At 47.4% G+C, this 18,573-nt stretch overlaps 1 protein-coding gene across 2 annotated transcripts in view; it reads right to left on the bottom strand.

The window, feature by feature from the left end:
• Positions 1–1,593: 1,593 nt before the first annotated feature.
• Positions 1,594–18,573, bottom strand: part of LOC310774727 (prolyl 4-hydroxylase subunit alpha-1-like) — a 24,896-nt gene continuing 7,916 nt past the window's right edge. For both annotated transcript variants that reach the window (XM_083634857.1, XM_083634856.1), the window contains exons 5-15: positions 17,384–17,521; positions 16,415–16,663; positions 15,571–15,773; positions 12,393–12,569; positions 10,329–10,399; positions 8,036–8,135; positions 7,585–7,638; positions 5,839–5,904; positions 5,677–5,745; positions 5,223–5,319; positions 1,594–2,671 (exon numbers count right to left, since the gene is read on the bottom strand). In XM_083634857.1, coding sequence (XP_083490983.1) covers positions 2,601–2,671; positions 5,223–5,319; positions 5,677–5,745; positions 5,839–5,904; positions 7,585–7,638; positions 8,036–8,135; positions 10,329–10,399; positions 12,393–12,569; positions 15,571–15,773; positions 16,415–16,663; positions 17,384–17,521 — 1,295 coding nt within the window. In that variant the 3' untranslated portion in view covers positions 1,594–2,600. The remainder of the gene's footprint in view (positions 2,672–5,222; positions 5,320–5,676; positions 5,746–5,838; positions 5,905–7,584; positions 7,639–8,035; positions 8,136–10,328; positions 10,400–12,392; positions 12,570–15,570; positions 15,774–16,414; positions 16,664–17,383; positions 17,522–18,573) is intronic.

The raw sequence follows: 18,573 nt of genomic DNA, 5'->3' as shown, positions 1-18,573 counted from the left end.
CAAGGACAGAATAAAAAGAGACTTTGAAACCTTAGTTGGTCATTTATTCTCAAACATTCAGAGGAATGGAGGCGTTTGAATTTTGAGGACTTCAATACCCAGAAATCCTGCAAGGCATTGCAGGCATGGAAGGACTTCAATACCCAGAAATCCTGCAAGGCATTGCAGGCATGGAAGGACTTCAATACCCAGAAATCCCGCAAGGAAGCCATGGATTAGTGGATACAAGTCTCCCTGCTCCTCTCCTGAACTGTATTCAAATGCTTCTTACACTGCTTCAGAATCTACACAAAATGTATTATGAAGACATTAAAATATCTTCTGCTTTACTGCTCATGACTGGTAAAAAAAGAAAGAGGTATCAACACCTCGGGGATTATTAAAGTTGTAAAGAGTACAGCACAGACCGGCATTCTTCAAATCACATAAAGTTTATTTATCTAGAAAACATTCATACGTTCATATACAGGAGTGCAACTTTCCACACATTTCCTTTGAAACACAGACCGGACTGCCCCAGTGTTATAGCTCACAGGTCAGAGCTGGGAGAGAGGAGGGATGAATGAAAAAGAAACATAAAAATATCTGACACCTTCAAAAAAAATTGAGTCATTTGGGTTTGATTATTTTAGGAGGGAAACCTTTAAATCAGACCATTAACTAATCATAATTATTGATTAACAGACATTTTATAGCTTCATCTGGCATTTGTACAGCATGAACCACAGTGTTAGGGTGTACGTACAATACTCTTCCAAAAGTTACTACACTGTTGGGAAATGGGAAACCAGAGGAGTGGCAGAGAGGTGACCTGTGTGTGTGCGTGTGAAGGGGGAGGGGCAGTGGCAGAGAGGTGACCTGTGTGTGTGCGTATAAAGGTGGGAGGGGTATGTGAAGGGGGAGGGGCAGTGGCAGAGAGTTCACATAAGAGACATAGTGTGCCTTCCTAAAGATTCAAATGCCAAATGTTTATCTGCTGTTTGTCCCGTGGAGACGTGAATGACCTCCAGGCTGAAATAGCCTTCCTGGACAGAGGTGCGGACACATACACATACACACACACACACACATACACGTGTGCGCGCACACATACCCACACACGTATTGGTGATTGGCCGGTTACGATGTCAACTACGAGGCAGGTCCCTGATTGGCCCGTCCACCTTGTGGAATCTGAAGTAGCCCGCCCAGGCAGAGGCCAGACGGTCTCACAGAACCAAACACAAATGTGCGTTCACGTGACCGGATGGTTTACCAAGCTAGAGTGGAGTCGAGTGTAATGTTGCATGGTTGCCGTGGTAACGGTGTTTCTGATTTCCCTAAAAATGTTGAGAAGCAGAAAATAAAGAATCTCATTGGCTTGATAACAATAGTAACAGGTTAAAAAACTAAAACTAAATCTGAACGTGATGAAGGCGAAGAGGGGACTGACTGTACGTTCCTCACTAAAACAATCACTCATCATAAAACAATTTTGTTGGTATTAAGTAAAGTGAAATCTGTCAGAAAGTCCCATATTTTTCAGTGTTTAAGAGAACGGAGTGTGTTACACCACAGATTAGAGTTAGACCGATACATCAGTCCAATACTGACTTGTTTTAAAATATCAGATAGCCACTGTTTACTGTTTACTGTTTTTTTTTTTTTATGTTTTTCTAAATTCTTCGTCATGTTTTCCCAGAATTTCCTTTGCATTATTGTGGGTTTCAGTGAACGGCCAGGGCGGTCATTTGGACCTTTTTGAAATGTGCAATAACTTTGTTGAACAATTGCTGTGATCTTATCATCATCATCAAAATTGAGTAAGTGGGCTCTATCTGTCTGCGATTCATCGTCAGTGATGTCACTCAAGCATTCGATGATGTCATCAGTGATGGTCACTCGAGCAATTGTGATGTCACCGATGATGTCAGTGTCTATGACATCCACATTTGGAATCTATGTTGGAATCTAGAGGTCAAAATAACCATTCACAGTAGTTATGGAATTCTGGCCCTTCTAGCATTACTGCTCTTTCACAGGCTTTTCCACCCTGACAAGAAGACAATAGAGAGCCAAAGTCACACCCACTTCTGGTTTAGGCATACACACCAAGGGATTTCATCCACCATTCTTTTTTCCATCTACATTTCGTAAAATGCTTATAAAAATAGTTGCACTTGGTCAAACCAAGTGATTTAGCTACAGGCCTTCCGTATTAACGTTTCGAGTGAAATGTTCCATGGTTGTGATTTTGGCATAAACACGAATGTTTTGGCATGAAAATGAAATTGAATGAAAAGATTCTGAATATTGGCACAAAATATCAGCTATCAGCGACTTCACTCTAAAAATATCAGTATCGGAATTTAAAATCGGTCAAACCCGAGCATAGATGCAAAGGAGGCTCACACTCGCGCACTCTTACATTCACGCTATATCACACACACACACACACACACGCACACACACACACACACACACAAAAATAACTGTCAGAGCACAAGATGTGCAGCCCCCGACTCAGGAGGCAAGCACTGGGCTTGAAGGGAGGGAGGGAGAGAGAATGTGTATGTGTGTGTGTGTGTGTGTGTGTGTGTGATGGGGAGGGGGGTCCGTTGTCAGGCCGTCTCGTCAAGGCTGCAGCGCCTTCTGAACTCCTGCCCCCGTTCATGGATCCACTTATTCGATACTGCAGAGACAGAGAGAGAGAGAGAGGGAGATACAGAGAGAGAGAGAGAGAGAGAGAGAGAGAGACAGGGAGAGAGAGAGAGAAAGAAAAAAGGTCACAAACAAAACAATCTTCTCATTTATTGCATTACTTCTGCAATGCAGCTCTGGAAGAATTTAAAGAGACCACTGCAAAAATGATCAGGTTCTCTGGTTTTACTACTGGTATTTATAGGTACTGTATGTGTTTGAGTAAAATTAACATTTGTTTTATTCTATAAACTACTTACAACATTTCTCCCAAATTCTAAATAAAAAGATTGCCATTTATTTGCAGAAAATGACAACTGGTCAAAACTAACAAAAAACATGCATGCAGTGTTCCTCCATCTTTAAAAAGATATCCGTCTATATGGGCCAAAAATGCGATAAAACATGTGAATGTGATAATGTGATGATAACATCTTCAGACTGTAAACCGCTGACTCATTCTCAGGAAAATTGACTATAATCTGAGGTTTTATTACTTTTTGGACTCGCTAAGAGGGACACTGCATTACATTTTGACAAGTCCGTATATTAAGCAACAATTATTACATCTTCCATTTGTTTTGAACTGACTTGTCTTTCCGTCATCTATCCTTTTCTTTATCATCTGAAATTCCTTTCATGTTGTTTCTGTTTGGTGTTTCGAATTTTGTGTCGATGTTTTATTTCGTTTTTTTACCATCGAGCGTCTAAAAAATAAGGACGAACCCATTGGTTTTTGGAATCCCGTTTTGAAGCCTAGTGTGTGGCCATCGCCATCTTGGGTTTTCCTGTGCAGCTCGCGCGAGACAAGCGGTTTCCCAGCGGTTTGCCGATCACTGGTCCATGATCAGCAAGCTGCGCGATTTTGATAATGACGCCAAAAACATATAGTCATCTTTTCTATCGTCTTTTCTATAAAAATTCACCCCCTGTACAGTTGTTAATGAAAGGTGAAATTAGCTAGAGACCAAACCCGTGTTTTGAACCAGGCTATAAACATGCTTAATCCTGTTGTAAAGACGGGCATTTTAACATGGGGGTGAACGGGGAAAGACTCCTTTTTGCAGCCAGCCTCAAGTGGCCATTCAAGAAACTACAGCTTTCAGAATCACTTTCGCGGCTTCCTCTGTAAAAGCCCAAGCTTACCGCCTGTTTTATACCAGTCTGGCTGATGAAATTTCCCTGTACGCCGTCAAAAGTTCAGTTGGTTTAAACTTTTCTTAACGGACAGGGTTGTGATATTTTTGCACACTGTCATCCGTCAACGCCTGGGTCTCATTGGAATACATGATGCATAGAGACAGTCCGCATGTCTGGGAACACCCACAAAATGTTAAACGGCTGCCGCGCGAGTGGGGTAAAACCGCCCATATATCTTATGGGCTGACTCACCAAAAGACGGTGCTGCGGCTCTAAACTACATGTTTGGGGGTTCTAGAGCAGAACACAAGACATCTGCTCAGATGTGCGTTTACTGCGGTGGTTAAATCCCCGATCGTGTCTGCCTGGGCTGGGCTATCAGTTAAATTCTAACTTTGCTGAATGGATAGAACGGGGGAATTTACCCCACCCTGACCCCGCCCCCAGGCTAACCCAGCGTCTATTGTGGGCGTTCCTAGAGCCTGTATGGGTGTTCTGTTCAAGGCATTTCAGCAATTTTTCTATTACAGTTCCCAGACATGCGGACTGTCTCTTTTGCTAATGCACATATGAACGCCGCCTGGCTGTGACAATACAGAAATAGTGATGATGCCAAGCGGCTAAAAAATGAAGCCAATGCGGAAGTACCTTAAACCTGCACTCCTTCTAATAGCCAGCAGACCGGTAGATACATGAAAAAAAAAGTCACGGACCGGTTGTCAATTTGAATGGTTTTAGTTACATATACATTTACTCACCAGGTGGCGACAAATGGTAAATAACAGCCTTTTGTGTTGTATTGTATGTAGCCTATACAGTATTTATGTTTTTGTTTTAACTACAAACATAAATAAACGTCAACTACCACACACAGCCTATAATATTATAGCCTATGTTTATTAAAAAAATAAAATAAAATTGGACCAGCTCGCGGCCCGGTACCAAATGCGTTGCGGCCCGGTACCGGTCCGCGGCCCAGTGGTTGGGGACCACTGGTATAGATGGCAATGGAAAAATGACCCTACTTCTCACTTGATTTATGACCTCAGTAAACACTTTCCTAATGAGTTTAGGTCTCAATCGCTAGTTTCTTCTTCAGTACAGCATGATGTTCATTTTGTAAACGATGGTCCCATTTAGAGTCAAATAGACGATAAAGCAGACTATGCTTTTGGGCGTGATTGACAGGTCGTCTGTCCAGTGATCGCACAGCTTGCCGATCACGGACAAACAGCAGGTGGCGCTATGGCTCTGTGGGAAATCCCTGGTCTCGTGCTAGCTGCTTCTTGCAACAACAACAACAAACAAGATGGCGCTGCTCAAAATGCCAAACTTACAGTCCAGTACAGTCTATGGATGAAATTTAAACACACTTCTATACAGGATCAGTGAAGTGAACTCACCCCACTTGTTGCCGACCAGAACAGGACAGGCGGCGTGTCTGGTCCGGTAGTCTCCTTCTCCGCTGGGGAACAGATTGTACCAGAACACTGCCGATCCCTGGTGGTGACACACGAGGATACACTTTGCTTTACTTCACTTCATTCCAGTATAATAACCTTTGTATTAATACTAATACTGTGTAATTAATGAAGGTCTGCTAATACTTTTTTTTTCATGTTTCTTTCGCGGGGAACCCCCCTATCTGGAGGAAACCCCCAGGGGAGCACAGAGAGAACATGCAAACTCCACACAGAAAGACCCTTTTATTTGTTATTTTATGTATTGAACGTGACTTTGTATTTGATCACTTTCTTGCTCATGTCTTTGTGAAGCATTTTGTAACAGTTGTATTGAAAGATGCTATATAAATAAGGTTATCATTATTATTATTATTATAGAAATGTCGCACTGTACCTTTTTGGGCCAGACAGTAGCTCCTACGTCTGTGAAGACTGTGGCACCTCCTGATGGTACATCACTCATCTGGGACACAGAGAAGGAGAGACTCAATCTCCATACACAATGTGTCAAATGTTTAGAAGACAGAGATATATAGTAGTATGTATATTTACTGACATAAAGGAGCCAGGTGGCGATGCGGTTTCCCGTGCCCAGCTCTTTGAAAGCATCTGGCTCATCTTTCTGCAAAACCAGAACAAGAGAATCCATTTGAATGAGGAAGCACATTTAGACCGGCGGTTCTCAACCTGCAGATCGTAGGCCCCTGGAGGGTCTGGACTCGGGACAAAGGACTTTTGGGCGTTGAACGAATTGAGATGATGAAAAGTATACTTGCAGAGTGTGTATATTTTTAAAATAGTGTTTTTGATGTTTCTTGTGCTAAAAGCCTTTATTCTTGTGAACAACAACACTTCCAATAATTAATCAAGTAAAATAGCTTAAAAAGGGAGAACTGAAAATAATTTGGTGTCAAAGTTCATCATCTTGTGTGTCACGCCTGCAATTTGCGAATGAGACATTTGCATGTGGATATCATTTCACAATAAGCTGGCCTTGTTTATTCATGGCCTAAATGCTATGCATAGGATCAAGTTTGACACCAATATGAAGAGATTCTTTAGAGAAAGATCATTCACATAGGATCAGGTTTGACACCAATATGAAGAGAATCTTTTTATTGAAAGATCATTCACATAGGATCAAGTTTGACACCAATATGAAGAGATTCTTTATAGAAAGATCATTCACATAGGATCAGGTTTGACACCAATATGAAGAGAATCTTTTTATTGAAAGATCATTCACATAGGATCAGGTTTGACACCAATATGAAGATATTCCTTATAGAAAGATCATTCACATAGAATCAAGTTTGACACCAATATGAAGATATTCTTTATAGTAAGATCATTCACATAGGATCAGGTTTGACACCAATATGAAGATATTCCTTATAGAAAGATCATTCACATAGGATCAAGTTTGACACCAATATGAAGAGATTCTTTATAGTAAGATCATTCACATAGGATCAGGTTTGACACCAATATGAAGAGATTCTTTATAGTAAGATCATTCACATAGGATCAGGTTTGACACCAATATGAAGAGATTCTTTATAGTAAGATCATTCACATAGGATCAAGTTTGACACCAATATGAAGAGATTCTTTATAGTAAGATCATTCACATAGGATCAGGTTTGACACCAATATGAAGAGATTCTTTATAGTAAGATCATTCACATAGGATCAGGTTTGACACCAATATGAAGAGATTCTTTATAGTAAGATCATTCACATAGGATCAAGTTTGACACCAATATGAAGAGATTCTTTATAGTAAGATCATTCACATGGGATCAAGTTTGACACCAATATGAAGAGATTCTTTATAGAAAGATAATTCACATAGGATCAAGTTTGACACCAATATGAAGATATTCTTTATAGAAAGATAATTCACATAGGATCAGGTTTGACACCAATATGAAGAGAATCTTTTTATTGAAAGATCATTCACATAGGATCAAGTTTGACACCAATATGAAGATATTCTTTATAGAAAGATAATTCACATAGGATCAGGTTTGACACCAATATGAAGAGAATCTTTTTTATAGAAAGATCATTCACATAGGATCAAGTTTGACACCAATATGAAGAGATTATTTTTTATAGAAAGATCATTCACATAGGATCAAGTTTGACACCAATATGAATAGATTATTTTTATTGAAAGATCATTTGCAGGTGGCAAGTGGCAACTAATATGTAATGATCTCACAAAGAGCTGCTGCCCCCCCCGCACACACACACAGTTTCCCTGACAGGAAGAAACAGACACACGTGTGTTATTTACCCGTCCAAAGTCAAAGTGAGGCTCGTATTGCCCTCCTACGCCATAGTTAGCCACCTGCACACACAAACACACAAAGTTACACAACCAATGATAGACCGACTTCCCACACATGTGAAATTACAAAACATTTCCATGACTTCTCCATGGCCTCCTCTGGCCAAATTCGTTAAAATCATGGGTAGTTATAAATTTCTCAACTGTTTTGGAGCCAGCCACAGCTATTTGTAACATGTTAGAGCAGGGGTTCCCAAACATTCCCGTCCAAGTAGCACTACGTACCAAACCAAATTTCACAGGGACCACTTCCACTGCGTATACCAACCGCCCCCACCCCATAAAATAAAATGTTATGACTCAAAGACTTCTGATTACAAGACAGAACGTTGTATAGTGTGAAAGGAACAGAGACCGACGACCCGACGTGGCTCTTGTAGTCTGTAGCCACTTTTACCTGCAGCTCCTCGGCGGTGGTGACATCCAGGCCTGTGATGTCCTCGATCCTCTGGTTGATCTTGTCCACCACCGGATGCTCATAGGCTGCCAGCCACGCACTGAGACAAGAGAGGGGAGTGGATTGTCTGTCCGTACGATCACATACTTACAGAACATTCCTGTGCTTTCGCTGGGATAAGATCAGTGCAGAGTTAAGTGTTATTGAGCAAAGCGTGAAGAGCGAGGGGGGAACAGGTTTGAATGGAAAAGAGAGGCAGGGAGGGAAAGAAATGGGTGCAGGTTGTGAAAAGGAATTGAAATTTGTGATTAGGCTCGAGTTAGTTTTTAGAGACTGAGCCGTTTGGATGAACCAGAACCAAAGATATCAAGCCGTCACAGATTGAACACACATGGCTGTACGTGTGAGCCGGTCAGGCCTGGAGGGTTTAGGGATGTGTCTTAATACCACTTATCTTGAACAAAACTGACATTGACACCCGCTTCCCTCCCGCCCCCCAAAGGGATACTTTGTCCACACTCTAACGCGAGTCTCCATGGTAGTAGGCGAGTGCTTTGACCCAGATGCCCCCCTACACTTCCATAGCTGTAGTAAGAATACATCATAGAACCCGCTCAAAGCACTGGAATGGGATTTTGAATGCAATGGTTTCATACCCATTGACTTTCTGTTCACCAAATGGTAACAGAAGGCCGGTGCTGATTTCTCAGAGACAAAAACTCTGATGTAACAGTGCGTTTGTTATCATAGTTGACATGGTTAAACTCAATGTGTTTGTTATAATAGTTGACATGGTTAGTGATAAACAGGACAGGCTGACTGATCTACAGAGGAGACGTGAAGCTGTTGGATGTCCTGCTGCCTCCCGGGACCATGTTAACACTTTGAGTGCCAGCCACTTTTGGAGAACGGACGCTCCCAGTGCCAGAGTTTCAGAGCGTTTTCAGTGATTTCTCGAAGCCCACAGAATATTGTGTGATATTACTATGTAAACACTGAACACGCACAAATAACGATGAGACTCTCTTCTATCACCTGCAAAAAAAAGTTTATTGATCCCATTTTCCGTTCTTTAGTTATGAGCCGGAGAAGATAGCTTGATTTGACCAAAAACAGCCACTTTTTTTCTAGAACCTGAGATATTCAGCCTTTTGTGAAAGGAAGCATTTCAAGCACATCATTGACTCATTGCTAATATTTTCTGATGTAATGACACCTCAAAAATAATTTCCTTCAATAAAAGAGTGAAAACAAAGGAATTTTGTTTGGCCAAATAATATTTTTTAGCTGCAACCAGCAGCGCTGGCCCCTGCGTGCGCTGCTGGTTGCAGCTTCTTGCTGGTCTTGATTTACTGCTGGTGGGCATCAGATATTCTAGCTTGCGTTTGCAAATCCTGTCCTGCTGTCTGGGTGTTGTATGCTGCTCTGCGTGCCCCCCCCCCCCCCCCCCCTCAACTGCACACTCCTCCTCCTGGGCGTGTCTCTGGGGCTTTCTGCTGCCTGCGTTTGCTCTGCACTGAAAAGTCCGCTACATCCAGCTTTTTTACAGCCGCGTGTATTTGTCACCAGCTCCCATGCTTCCAGTTGAGAATAATAACAACTCCACGGCTGATCATGCGGATGGGCTGTTGCAGCGGACACGGAGGTGCTCAATTGTGACAGCAGATTGGCTGCTGCAGGCACAGCTATATGCTTCATGCATATCGATGCATACGGACGGATGCGATGCGATTTCCTTTTCCCCAACGACTTCTTCTGTGTGTTTAACTCCACTTTCTCTCATCTGGACAGCGCTGTCGCCACCTAAGGGTTCTGTAAAATAGGTTAGACACATTCAATAGCTCTCATATTGTAAGAGGCGATGTAAGAGGGTTAGATCGACACCCCCCCGTCAAAAAAACAATTTGGAGTTATTGACGCCATTTGGCGTCGCTGGCAGCCTACGGTAAATTTCTAATGACGCCATATGGCGTCGCTGGCACTCAATGTGTTAAAGAGACAGAGTCCTGCTGCCTCCCGGGACATTAAAGAGACAGAGTCCTGCTGCCTCCCGGGACCATGTTAAAGAGACAGAGTCCTGCTGCCTCCCGGGACGTTAAAGAGACAGAGTGCTGCTGCCTCCCGGGACCATGTTAAAGAGACAGAGTCTGCTGCCTCCTGGGACATTAAAGAGACAGAGTCCTCTTGCCAGGACGTCCGCTAAAACAGAGGGGAGGACAGGGTGCAGGGTGCAGAGATGGGTGTGTGGGTGCTGGGTGACCCTCCTGGCCAGGCGACATAGGCGTGGTCTTACCTCTTGCTGATGCGGTAGTGGGCCGTCTCCAGCACACCAGTTATGGGGTTGGAGATGGTGGCACGGCGCAGCTGTGGAGCCAATCGGGTGACAGTTACAGGGAGACACACACTGACTCCCCGCCCGGCGCGCCGACACTCGCTCACTCTCATCTACTGTCGCACTGCACTGGTGCTTTTTGGTCCTGCTGAGCCCCTGTACTGTGGCTGTCTGTTTTCATGTTTTGGGGCACTGTGGAGTGCGGGCGAAATTGTGTTGCTTACATAATGACAAATGTCCATCAGGTTACCAGAGCATAAAGTGATTCTTCAAATTATTCACTTTAGTCTGACCAACAGACACTTAGTCTGACCAACAGACACTTAGTCTGACCAACAGACATTTAGTCTGACCAACAGACAAATCATTTTGGCATTTATGAAGCTGTAACCAGCTATTTTGGTTTGGTATTGGTTAATGACTGAAACGGTTAATTCATTATCAAACTTATAATTGGTACATTTTCTGTCAATCGACTATCTCAACTAATCGTTTCAGTTCAGTTCAGTTTATAGCCCCTTAAACCCACCTAACCCTCCCTATGGTCGTGTATCTGTTTTGCTCTGGGTGCTGCCACCATTCCTGAAGCGCTGGCGCCAGCTAGTGGGAAAAGACGTCTACAGCAGATTGAATGTCTGCCTGTCAGATGAAGACCCTGAAGTCCTGGCAGTGTGTACTTGGCCAATAGCTTGTTTTCAGGTGACGTCCCATCAAGGGGCGAGATCATTGGCTGTATAGTGGGTGAGACGTGCAGATCATGCTGGAGGGCAACCAGCAGCAGAGCAGGCTACATTTGCTACATAGGATAGCGATAGGAAAGCACCAGCAAAATGCTTATGGTTTGCCCTGTTTATGGCTGTTCCAAACCGGTCAAATGGAGAGAAAAACAAGGGCTACTTTAGAATCCCTAAAATGCAAAGAAACAAAACAAGTAAAAAAAACTCACTGAAAATTTTGTTTTTCAGAGATAATGGATAAAAAAAACATGCCATGTACGGCATGTAGTACGAGATCTGGAGGACGAGGTAATTTGTCTACCGCCTCGACACCGGGCAAATCGGACAAGTTGCTGGAAAGATCGCTTCTCTTCATTGTATATGGATCATATCCTATATGTTTTGCAATCTTCTGGTGATACCTGCAGCGTGGAGCGGCATCCAACCCTCTTGCATACTTGCTATCTTCCATTCTCCATAGCTTCTCCATACAGGAGGTCTGGAGGGCTGCCCTCCAGCGCTGTTTTTGACCTCATCGGAACCACATGGTTGCAAACAAGCCATTTCCCCTGCTGTCCCCGTCGCTGCTCCACCCCCTCTGCCGATCTGGGGAGAGTTGTAGACTAGCATGATGCTTCCATCGATACATGTATACAGTCATCAGCCACTTCTTTTCACCTGACAGCGAGAAGTTTCACCGGCAGGACATAGCGCATGGGAGGATCACGCTATTCCCCCCAGTTCCCGTCCCTCTCGACAAGGTGCCCCGACCGACCAGAGGAGGCACTAGTGCAGCGGCCAGGACACATACCCGTAATCTGGCTTCCCACGGCAAATTGTGCCTTTATGGACACCCGACCCAGCAGGAGGAAACACAGGGGCTTGAACCTGCGACCCGGGTTGATGTGGATTCAATTATGTCTCCTTGATGTGAAAAAGGTTGAGAAAAACGGACCTAGTGTATGCTAGTGTTAGCATGGAGCAGAGGAGCAAAAGATCGTATGCTAGTGTTAGCATGGAGCAGAGGAGCAAAAGATCTACCACTGTACCAGGGACACGCGGATCATTTTAGTATCTATGCTCACAGAATTAACAAGCTTAACAATTTAAAATCGGCCAAATCTCCCCAAAACGTGGTGTAATGCATTAATACTGTGTCTTCAATATGAGTTTGATCATGCAAACAGCTTTTTCTACATCATTTCTTGTTTTGTGATGCTTTTATTTGTTTTCCGACCAATCGTCTATTGAAGTTCATTCTACGGTGGGGCTCGCTGAAAGGCATTCTGGGTAAGAGCTGCGTACTCACCCGGGGTTTGGCCAGCTCTTTGACCTTCTCGATTTCCTTGTCCGACACGATGTTGTGGTAGCGGAGGATGCGGGGGCGGTCCCACTCGTCCTCCTGCTTCACCGGACCAATCACGTACAGCGGGTGGCGGTTGTTGTCAAAGTAACGGCAGAACATGCGACTCTGCCTCCGAGGAGTCTGGGAGAAAGAGACACAAAAGACAGAAGAAGATCAGGGTTCCCACACCATAAACATCAAATTCACAGACTTTCCTTCAAATTCAAGGACCCAACACGGCAGTTTGAGACACGGATCAAGGTCAAATACGATGTCAACACTGAAGATGTTGACATTTTCCAATGCTAGCTTCACGTTAGCTTTCTCGCTTGCATCACTCGACTCATGCACGCACATTAGCGGTGCACGGCTCGGGTTTTTTTAAGGCCTACACCAGCGCAACCGACTAGCAGAGCCAGTCTGCCCCGCCCGCCCCACCAAAATATGCGTTAATGCCAAACCCAACCCAACAGCCCGCAAACTGCCAATTTAATGTAACTAGACCAGTGTCTATTTATGTCTATTTTCAAAAACTTTCAAGGCCTTGAATTGCATTATTAGTGTTTATGTACCTTGTATCTATAAATAAATCATTGAAATGTGCGTGTGTTCGTGTTCTCCTCCCTCCTCACCATCGTGACGCCCTCTCCCTCCCTCCTCACCATCGTGACGCCCTCTCCCTCCCTCCTCACCATCGTGATGCCCTCTCCTCCCTCCTCACCATCGTGATGTCCTCTCCCTCCCTCCTCACCATCGTGATGCCCTCTCCCTCCCTCCTCACCATCGTGACGTCCTCTCCTCCCTCCTCACCATCGTGATGCCCTCTCCTCCCTCCTCACCATCGTGACGCCCTCTCCTCCCTCCTCACCATCGTGATGTCCTCTCCCTCCTCACCATCGTGACGCCCTCTCCCTCCCTCCTCACCATCGTGACGTCCTCTCCCTCCCTCCTCACCATCGTGACGCCCTCTCCCTCCCTCCTCACCATCGTGATGCCCTCTCCCTCCCTCCTCACCATCGTGACGCCCTCTCCTCCCTCCTCACCATCGTGACGTCCTCTCCCTCCCTCCTCACCATCGTGACGCCCTCTCCTCCCTCCTCACCATCGTGATGTCCTCTCCCTCCCTCCTCACCATCGTGATGCCCTCTCCCTCCCTCCTCACCATCGTGATGTCCTCTCCCTCCCTCCTCACCATCGTGATGCCCTCTCCTCCCTCCTCACCATCGTGATGTCCTCTCCCTCCCTCCTCACCATCGTGACGCCCTCTCCCTCCCTCCTCACCATCGTGATGCCCTCTCCTCCCTCCTCACCATCGTGACGCCCTCTCCCTCCCTCCTCACCATCGTGACGCCCTCTCCCTCCCTCCTCACCATCGTGACGCCCTCTCCCTCCCTCCTCACCATCGTGACGCCCTCTCCCTCCCTCCTCACCATCGTGACGCCCTCTCCTCCCTCCTCACCATCGTGACGCCCTCTCCTCCCTCCTCACCATCGTGACGCCCTCTCCCTCCCTCCTCACCATCGTGACGTCCTCTCCCTCCCTCCTCACCATCGTGACGTCCTCTCCCTCCCTCCTCACCATCGTGATGCCCTCTCCTCCCTCCTCACCATCGTGACGCCCTCTCCTCCCTCCTCACCATCGTGATGCCCTCTCCTCCCTCCTCACCATCGTGATGCCCTCTCCTCCCTCCTCACCATCGTGACGCCCTCTCCCTCCCTCCTCACCATCGTGACGCCCTCTCCCTCCCTCCTCACCATCGTGATGCCCTCTCCTCCCTCCTCACCATCGTGACGCCCTCTCCCTCCCTCCTCACCATCGTGATGCCCTCTCCTCCCTCCTCACCATCGTGATGTCCTCTCCCTCCCTCCTCACCATCGTGATGCCCTCTCCCTCCCTCCTCACCATCGTGACGTCCTCTCCTCCCTCCTCACCATCGTGATGCCCTCTCCTCCCTCCTCACCATCGTGACGCCCTCTCCTCCCTCCTCACCATCGTGATGTCCTCTCCCTCCTCACCATCGTGACGCCCTCTCCCTCCCTCCTCACCATCGTGACGTCCTCTCCCTCCCTCCTCACCATCGTGACGCCCTCTCCCTCCCTCCTCACCATCGTGATGCCCTCTCCCTCCCTCCTCACCATCGTGACGCCCTCTCCTCCCTCCTCACCATCGTGACGTCCTCTCCCTCCCTCCTCACCATCGTGACGCCCTCTCCTCCCTCCTCACCATCGTGATGTCCTCTCCCTCCCTCCTCACCATCGTGATGCCCTCTCCCTCCCTCCTCACCATCGTGATGTCCTCTCCCTCCCTCCTCACCATCGTGATGCCCTCTCCTCCCTCCTCACCATCGTGATGTCCTCTCCCTCCCTCCTCACCATCGTGACGCCCTCTCCCTCCCTCCTCACCATCGTGATGCCCTCTCCTCCCTCCTCACCATCGTGACGCCCTCTCCCTCCCTCCTCACCATCGTGACGCCCTCTCCCTCCCTCCTCACCATCGTGACGCCCTCTCCCTCCCTCCTCACCATCGTGACGCCCTCTCCCTCCCTCCTCACCATCGTGACGCCCTCTCCTCCCTCCTCACCATCGTGACGCCCTCTCCTCCCTCCTCACCATCGTGACGCCCTCTCCCTCCCTCCTCACCATCGTGACGTCCTCTCCCTCCCTCCTCACCATCGTGACGTCCTCTCCCTCCCTCCTCACCATCGTGATGCCCTCTCCTCCCTCCTCACCATCGTGACGCCCTCTCCTCCCTCCTCACCATCGTGATGCCCTCTCCTCCCTCCTCACCATCGTGATGCCCTCTCCTCCCTCCTCACCATCGTGACGCCCTCTCCCTCCCTCCTCACCATCGTGATGCCCTCTCCTCCCTCCTCACCATCGTGACGCCCTCTCCCTCCCTCCTCACCATCGTGACGCCCTCTCCCTCCCTCCTCACCATCGTGACGCCCTCTCCCTCCCTCCTCACCATCGTGACGTCCTCTCCCTCCCTCCTCACCATCGTGACGCCCTCTCCCTCCCTCCTCACCATCGTGATGTCCTCTCCCTCCCTCCTCACCATCGTGATGCCCTCTCCCTCCCTCCTCACCATCGTGACGTCCTCTCCTCCCTCCTCACCATCGTGATGCCCTCTCCTCCCTCCTCACCATCGTGACGCCCTCTCCGCGACACAGCTGTTCGTACTTCTTCCTCTCCGGCAGGTAGTCGGCCGGTCGGCCCTTGGACGTCTCCACCTCCCTCTGCTCCATCTGCTCTCCCTCCTTCTTCTCCTTCTCCTCGGCCTTCTTCTGCTTGGCCAGCTGGTACTCAAAGTATTTCAGGTTGCCGTTGGCTCTCTGGTGATCCGGGTCTGACGGGCACGGGACAGTCACATGGTCAGACGGTGAGGAGTGAATGGATTGCAAAGCACAGAGTTACAGAGAAGTGTTTCCGGTTCTTGTGCTTATTTGAAACGTATTTACATGTTTTTGTCCTTTATCCAAAAGAAGAGCGGTTGAGTCAGCATGCTATTCCCCCCCCCCCCCCCCACATTTCAAATGTCACTGTAGGTCACACTACAAGAGCGCCTCAAAAAGATCTTCACACTACGCCATGGGACAAGGATGGAGATGATGGATCACACACTTGATCTAGGGTCACAAAATGCTAACTGGCTAACGGTATTTTCCGGGCTGGTAGCATTTTGTGACCCTTGATCAAATCATCTTTAGTAATAGTTTCGCCGTCGTCTGACAGCACAAACAGAGAGATCTGTCAGAGGCAACAGCAGATTAAAGACTGTAAAACTAAGATTAAGACTGTAAATGACTGATCCCCTACGGGAAATAGAGGATTAATTCTCATGTTAATAGATTACTCAGAATGACAGACCAGACTTCCAGTGGCAGTTTGACACTAATGTTACATTACTTCTGATTGATGGAACTAGTGCAGTGATTAAAACGGAGTCTCGATCTGCTTCCTCCGTGTATGTGAGTGAGTGGTACGCACCCAGTGAGAGCAGTCTCTTGGTCTGCTCCAGCGCTCTCTCCAGCTCCCCCTGCTGGTAGATGGAGTAGCTGAGGTAGTCGAGGATGGTGACGGCGTCCACGACGGGCGACTCGTGGCCGCGGTCCAGCTGCATGAGGGCCTGGGCCATCCACAGCTCCGTGTGGTAGTAGTCTGACTCCGAGTAGGCGATCTTTCCCAGCTCGTAGCAGTCATCCACCGTCAGAGAACTCTTGTACAAGCCATTGGTGCCTGGGCGGGAGGGAGGGGCGGGAGAGAGGGGTGGGAGGGAGGAGCGGGAGAGAGGGGCGGGAGAGAGGGGCGGGAGAGAGGGGCGGGAGAGAGGGGCGGGAGAGAGGGGCAGGAGAGAGGGGCGGGAGAGAGGGGCAGGAGAGAGGGGCAGGAGAGAGGGGCAGGAGAGGGGCAGGAGAGAGGGGCAGGAGAGAGGGGCAGGAGAGAGGGGCAGGAGAGAGGGGCAGGAGAGAGGGGCGGGAGAGAGGGGCGGGAGAGAGGGGCGGGAGAGAGGGGCAGGAGAGAGGGGCAGGAGAGAGGGGCGGGAGAGAGGGGCAGGAGAGAGGGGCAGGAGAGAGGGGCAGGAGAGAGGGGCAGGAGAGAGGGGTGGGAGAGAGGGGCAGGAGAAAGGGGCAGGAGAGAGGGGCAGGAGAGGGGCAGGAGAGAGGGGCAGGAGAGAGGGGCGGGAGAGAGGGGGAGCCCACAGGATTGGATTTAACTTCCCTTTTGTGAGTTGTGCTGGGACTTATGCATTAAAAATAATCCTTTTTTGGACCTTCTCTGCACAGCTCATTTCTTTCATACATTTGCCTAATTTTGTTAATCATCAATGATAATAATAATAATAATAATAATAATAATAATAATAATAATAATAATCTCTACATTCCAATCTGCTTTGGTGTTTTCTAACTGCAGCCCATTGGACTCTCCTCTCTTCTGATGTCATGGCCTGCTCACCTGGCAGCTCTCCGGTGGAGATGATGTTAGTGTCCAGTTGGTAGGTGTCCTGCAGCCTCATCAAGGCCTTGGCAGCGCCCGTCTGGTCATCGTCGCTTGGGAAGTGCTGCCTCTGGATGGTCAGGTTGGAGATAAACCCTGAGACGCGCGTGCACACACACACACACACACACACACACACACACACACACAGGAAAGTAATGAGCACTGACAGAAAGACCAATGCTTTCAGATGGAATGGGAAATGTTTTACGAGTCTGTGATTACATGTAGCACTGTGTAGATGCATTGATTTTTTTGGCCAGCGCAAACGGGCCCTATTGTCCAGTCCAATTTGCGTGCCGATTTGAGTGCCGATGCTCGTGAACGCTTTATCGCGCTGGCCATATGCTAGGTTCCGACCTAGCCTCGTTATTTTTTTTTAAATCCTCCCGTTTTCTCCCCAATAGAGTCCTGCAGCAATGAGTCTGGAAGACCTGGACATTACCACGTAAATTCGTTTTTGTTTGTTTGTTTGTTTGTTTTTACACAATTTTCAGAAAATGCTTCAAAAGCCATAAATGTGGTCCTCATTTGTGAAGATTATCTTGCTGAACACATACACTTTCCACTAGGGGTGGGAGAAAAAATCGATTCACCTAAGTATCGCGATTTTTAATGTCACGATTTTTTTTTTTTTTTTTTTTTTTGGTGCCCGCAGTCAGGCCACTCACTGAACAGCAGGCCAGGCGCCGCCTACTGGTTTACTAGTGGTTTTATTACTTTATTAGTTAGTCTGAAGTAATAATTACATTTCAGGGTTAAAGTGGGTGCATCTCATTGTAAAATTGGACTTGGCCCAAATTGGGCTTCAAATGGCCCAAATTGGGCTTCAAACGACCCAAATTGAGCTTCAAACGGCCCAAATTGGGCTTCAAACTACCCACATTGAGCTTCAAACGGCCCAAATTGGGCTTCAAACGGCCCAAATTTCACGCGCGTCGGCCCATATCGGCCTGGCCTGCTTGGTATCTAATGCCCGGCCTGAATTATGATCCCAGTCCGCCCCTGTTTTTAACTATATCGCCCAGCCCTACTCATGATATAATATACAGTCTCTAGTGTATGATTCAACTTTTCCCATGTTCTAATCTAGTGTAAAAAAGCAAACAAACTGAAAAAAGAAAAGAAAAAGAAACAAAAATCGCAAT

The sequence above is a fragment of the Poromitra crassiceps genome (assembly GCF_964638095.1).
Source record: "Poromitra crassiceps genome assembly, chromosome: 4".
Lineage (NCBI taxonomy): Eukaryota > Metazoa > Chordata > Actinopteri > Beryciformes > Melamphaidae > Poromitra > Poromitra crassiceps.
The sequence above is the reverse complement of the archived record's forward strand: the minus strand, read 5'-3'. Positions and strand labels throughout refer to the sequence as shown.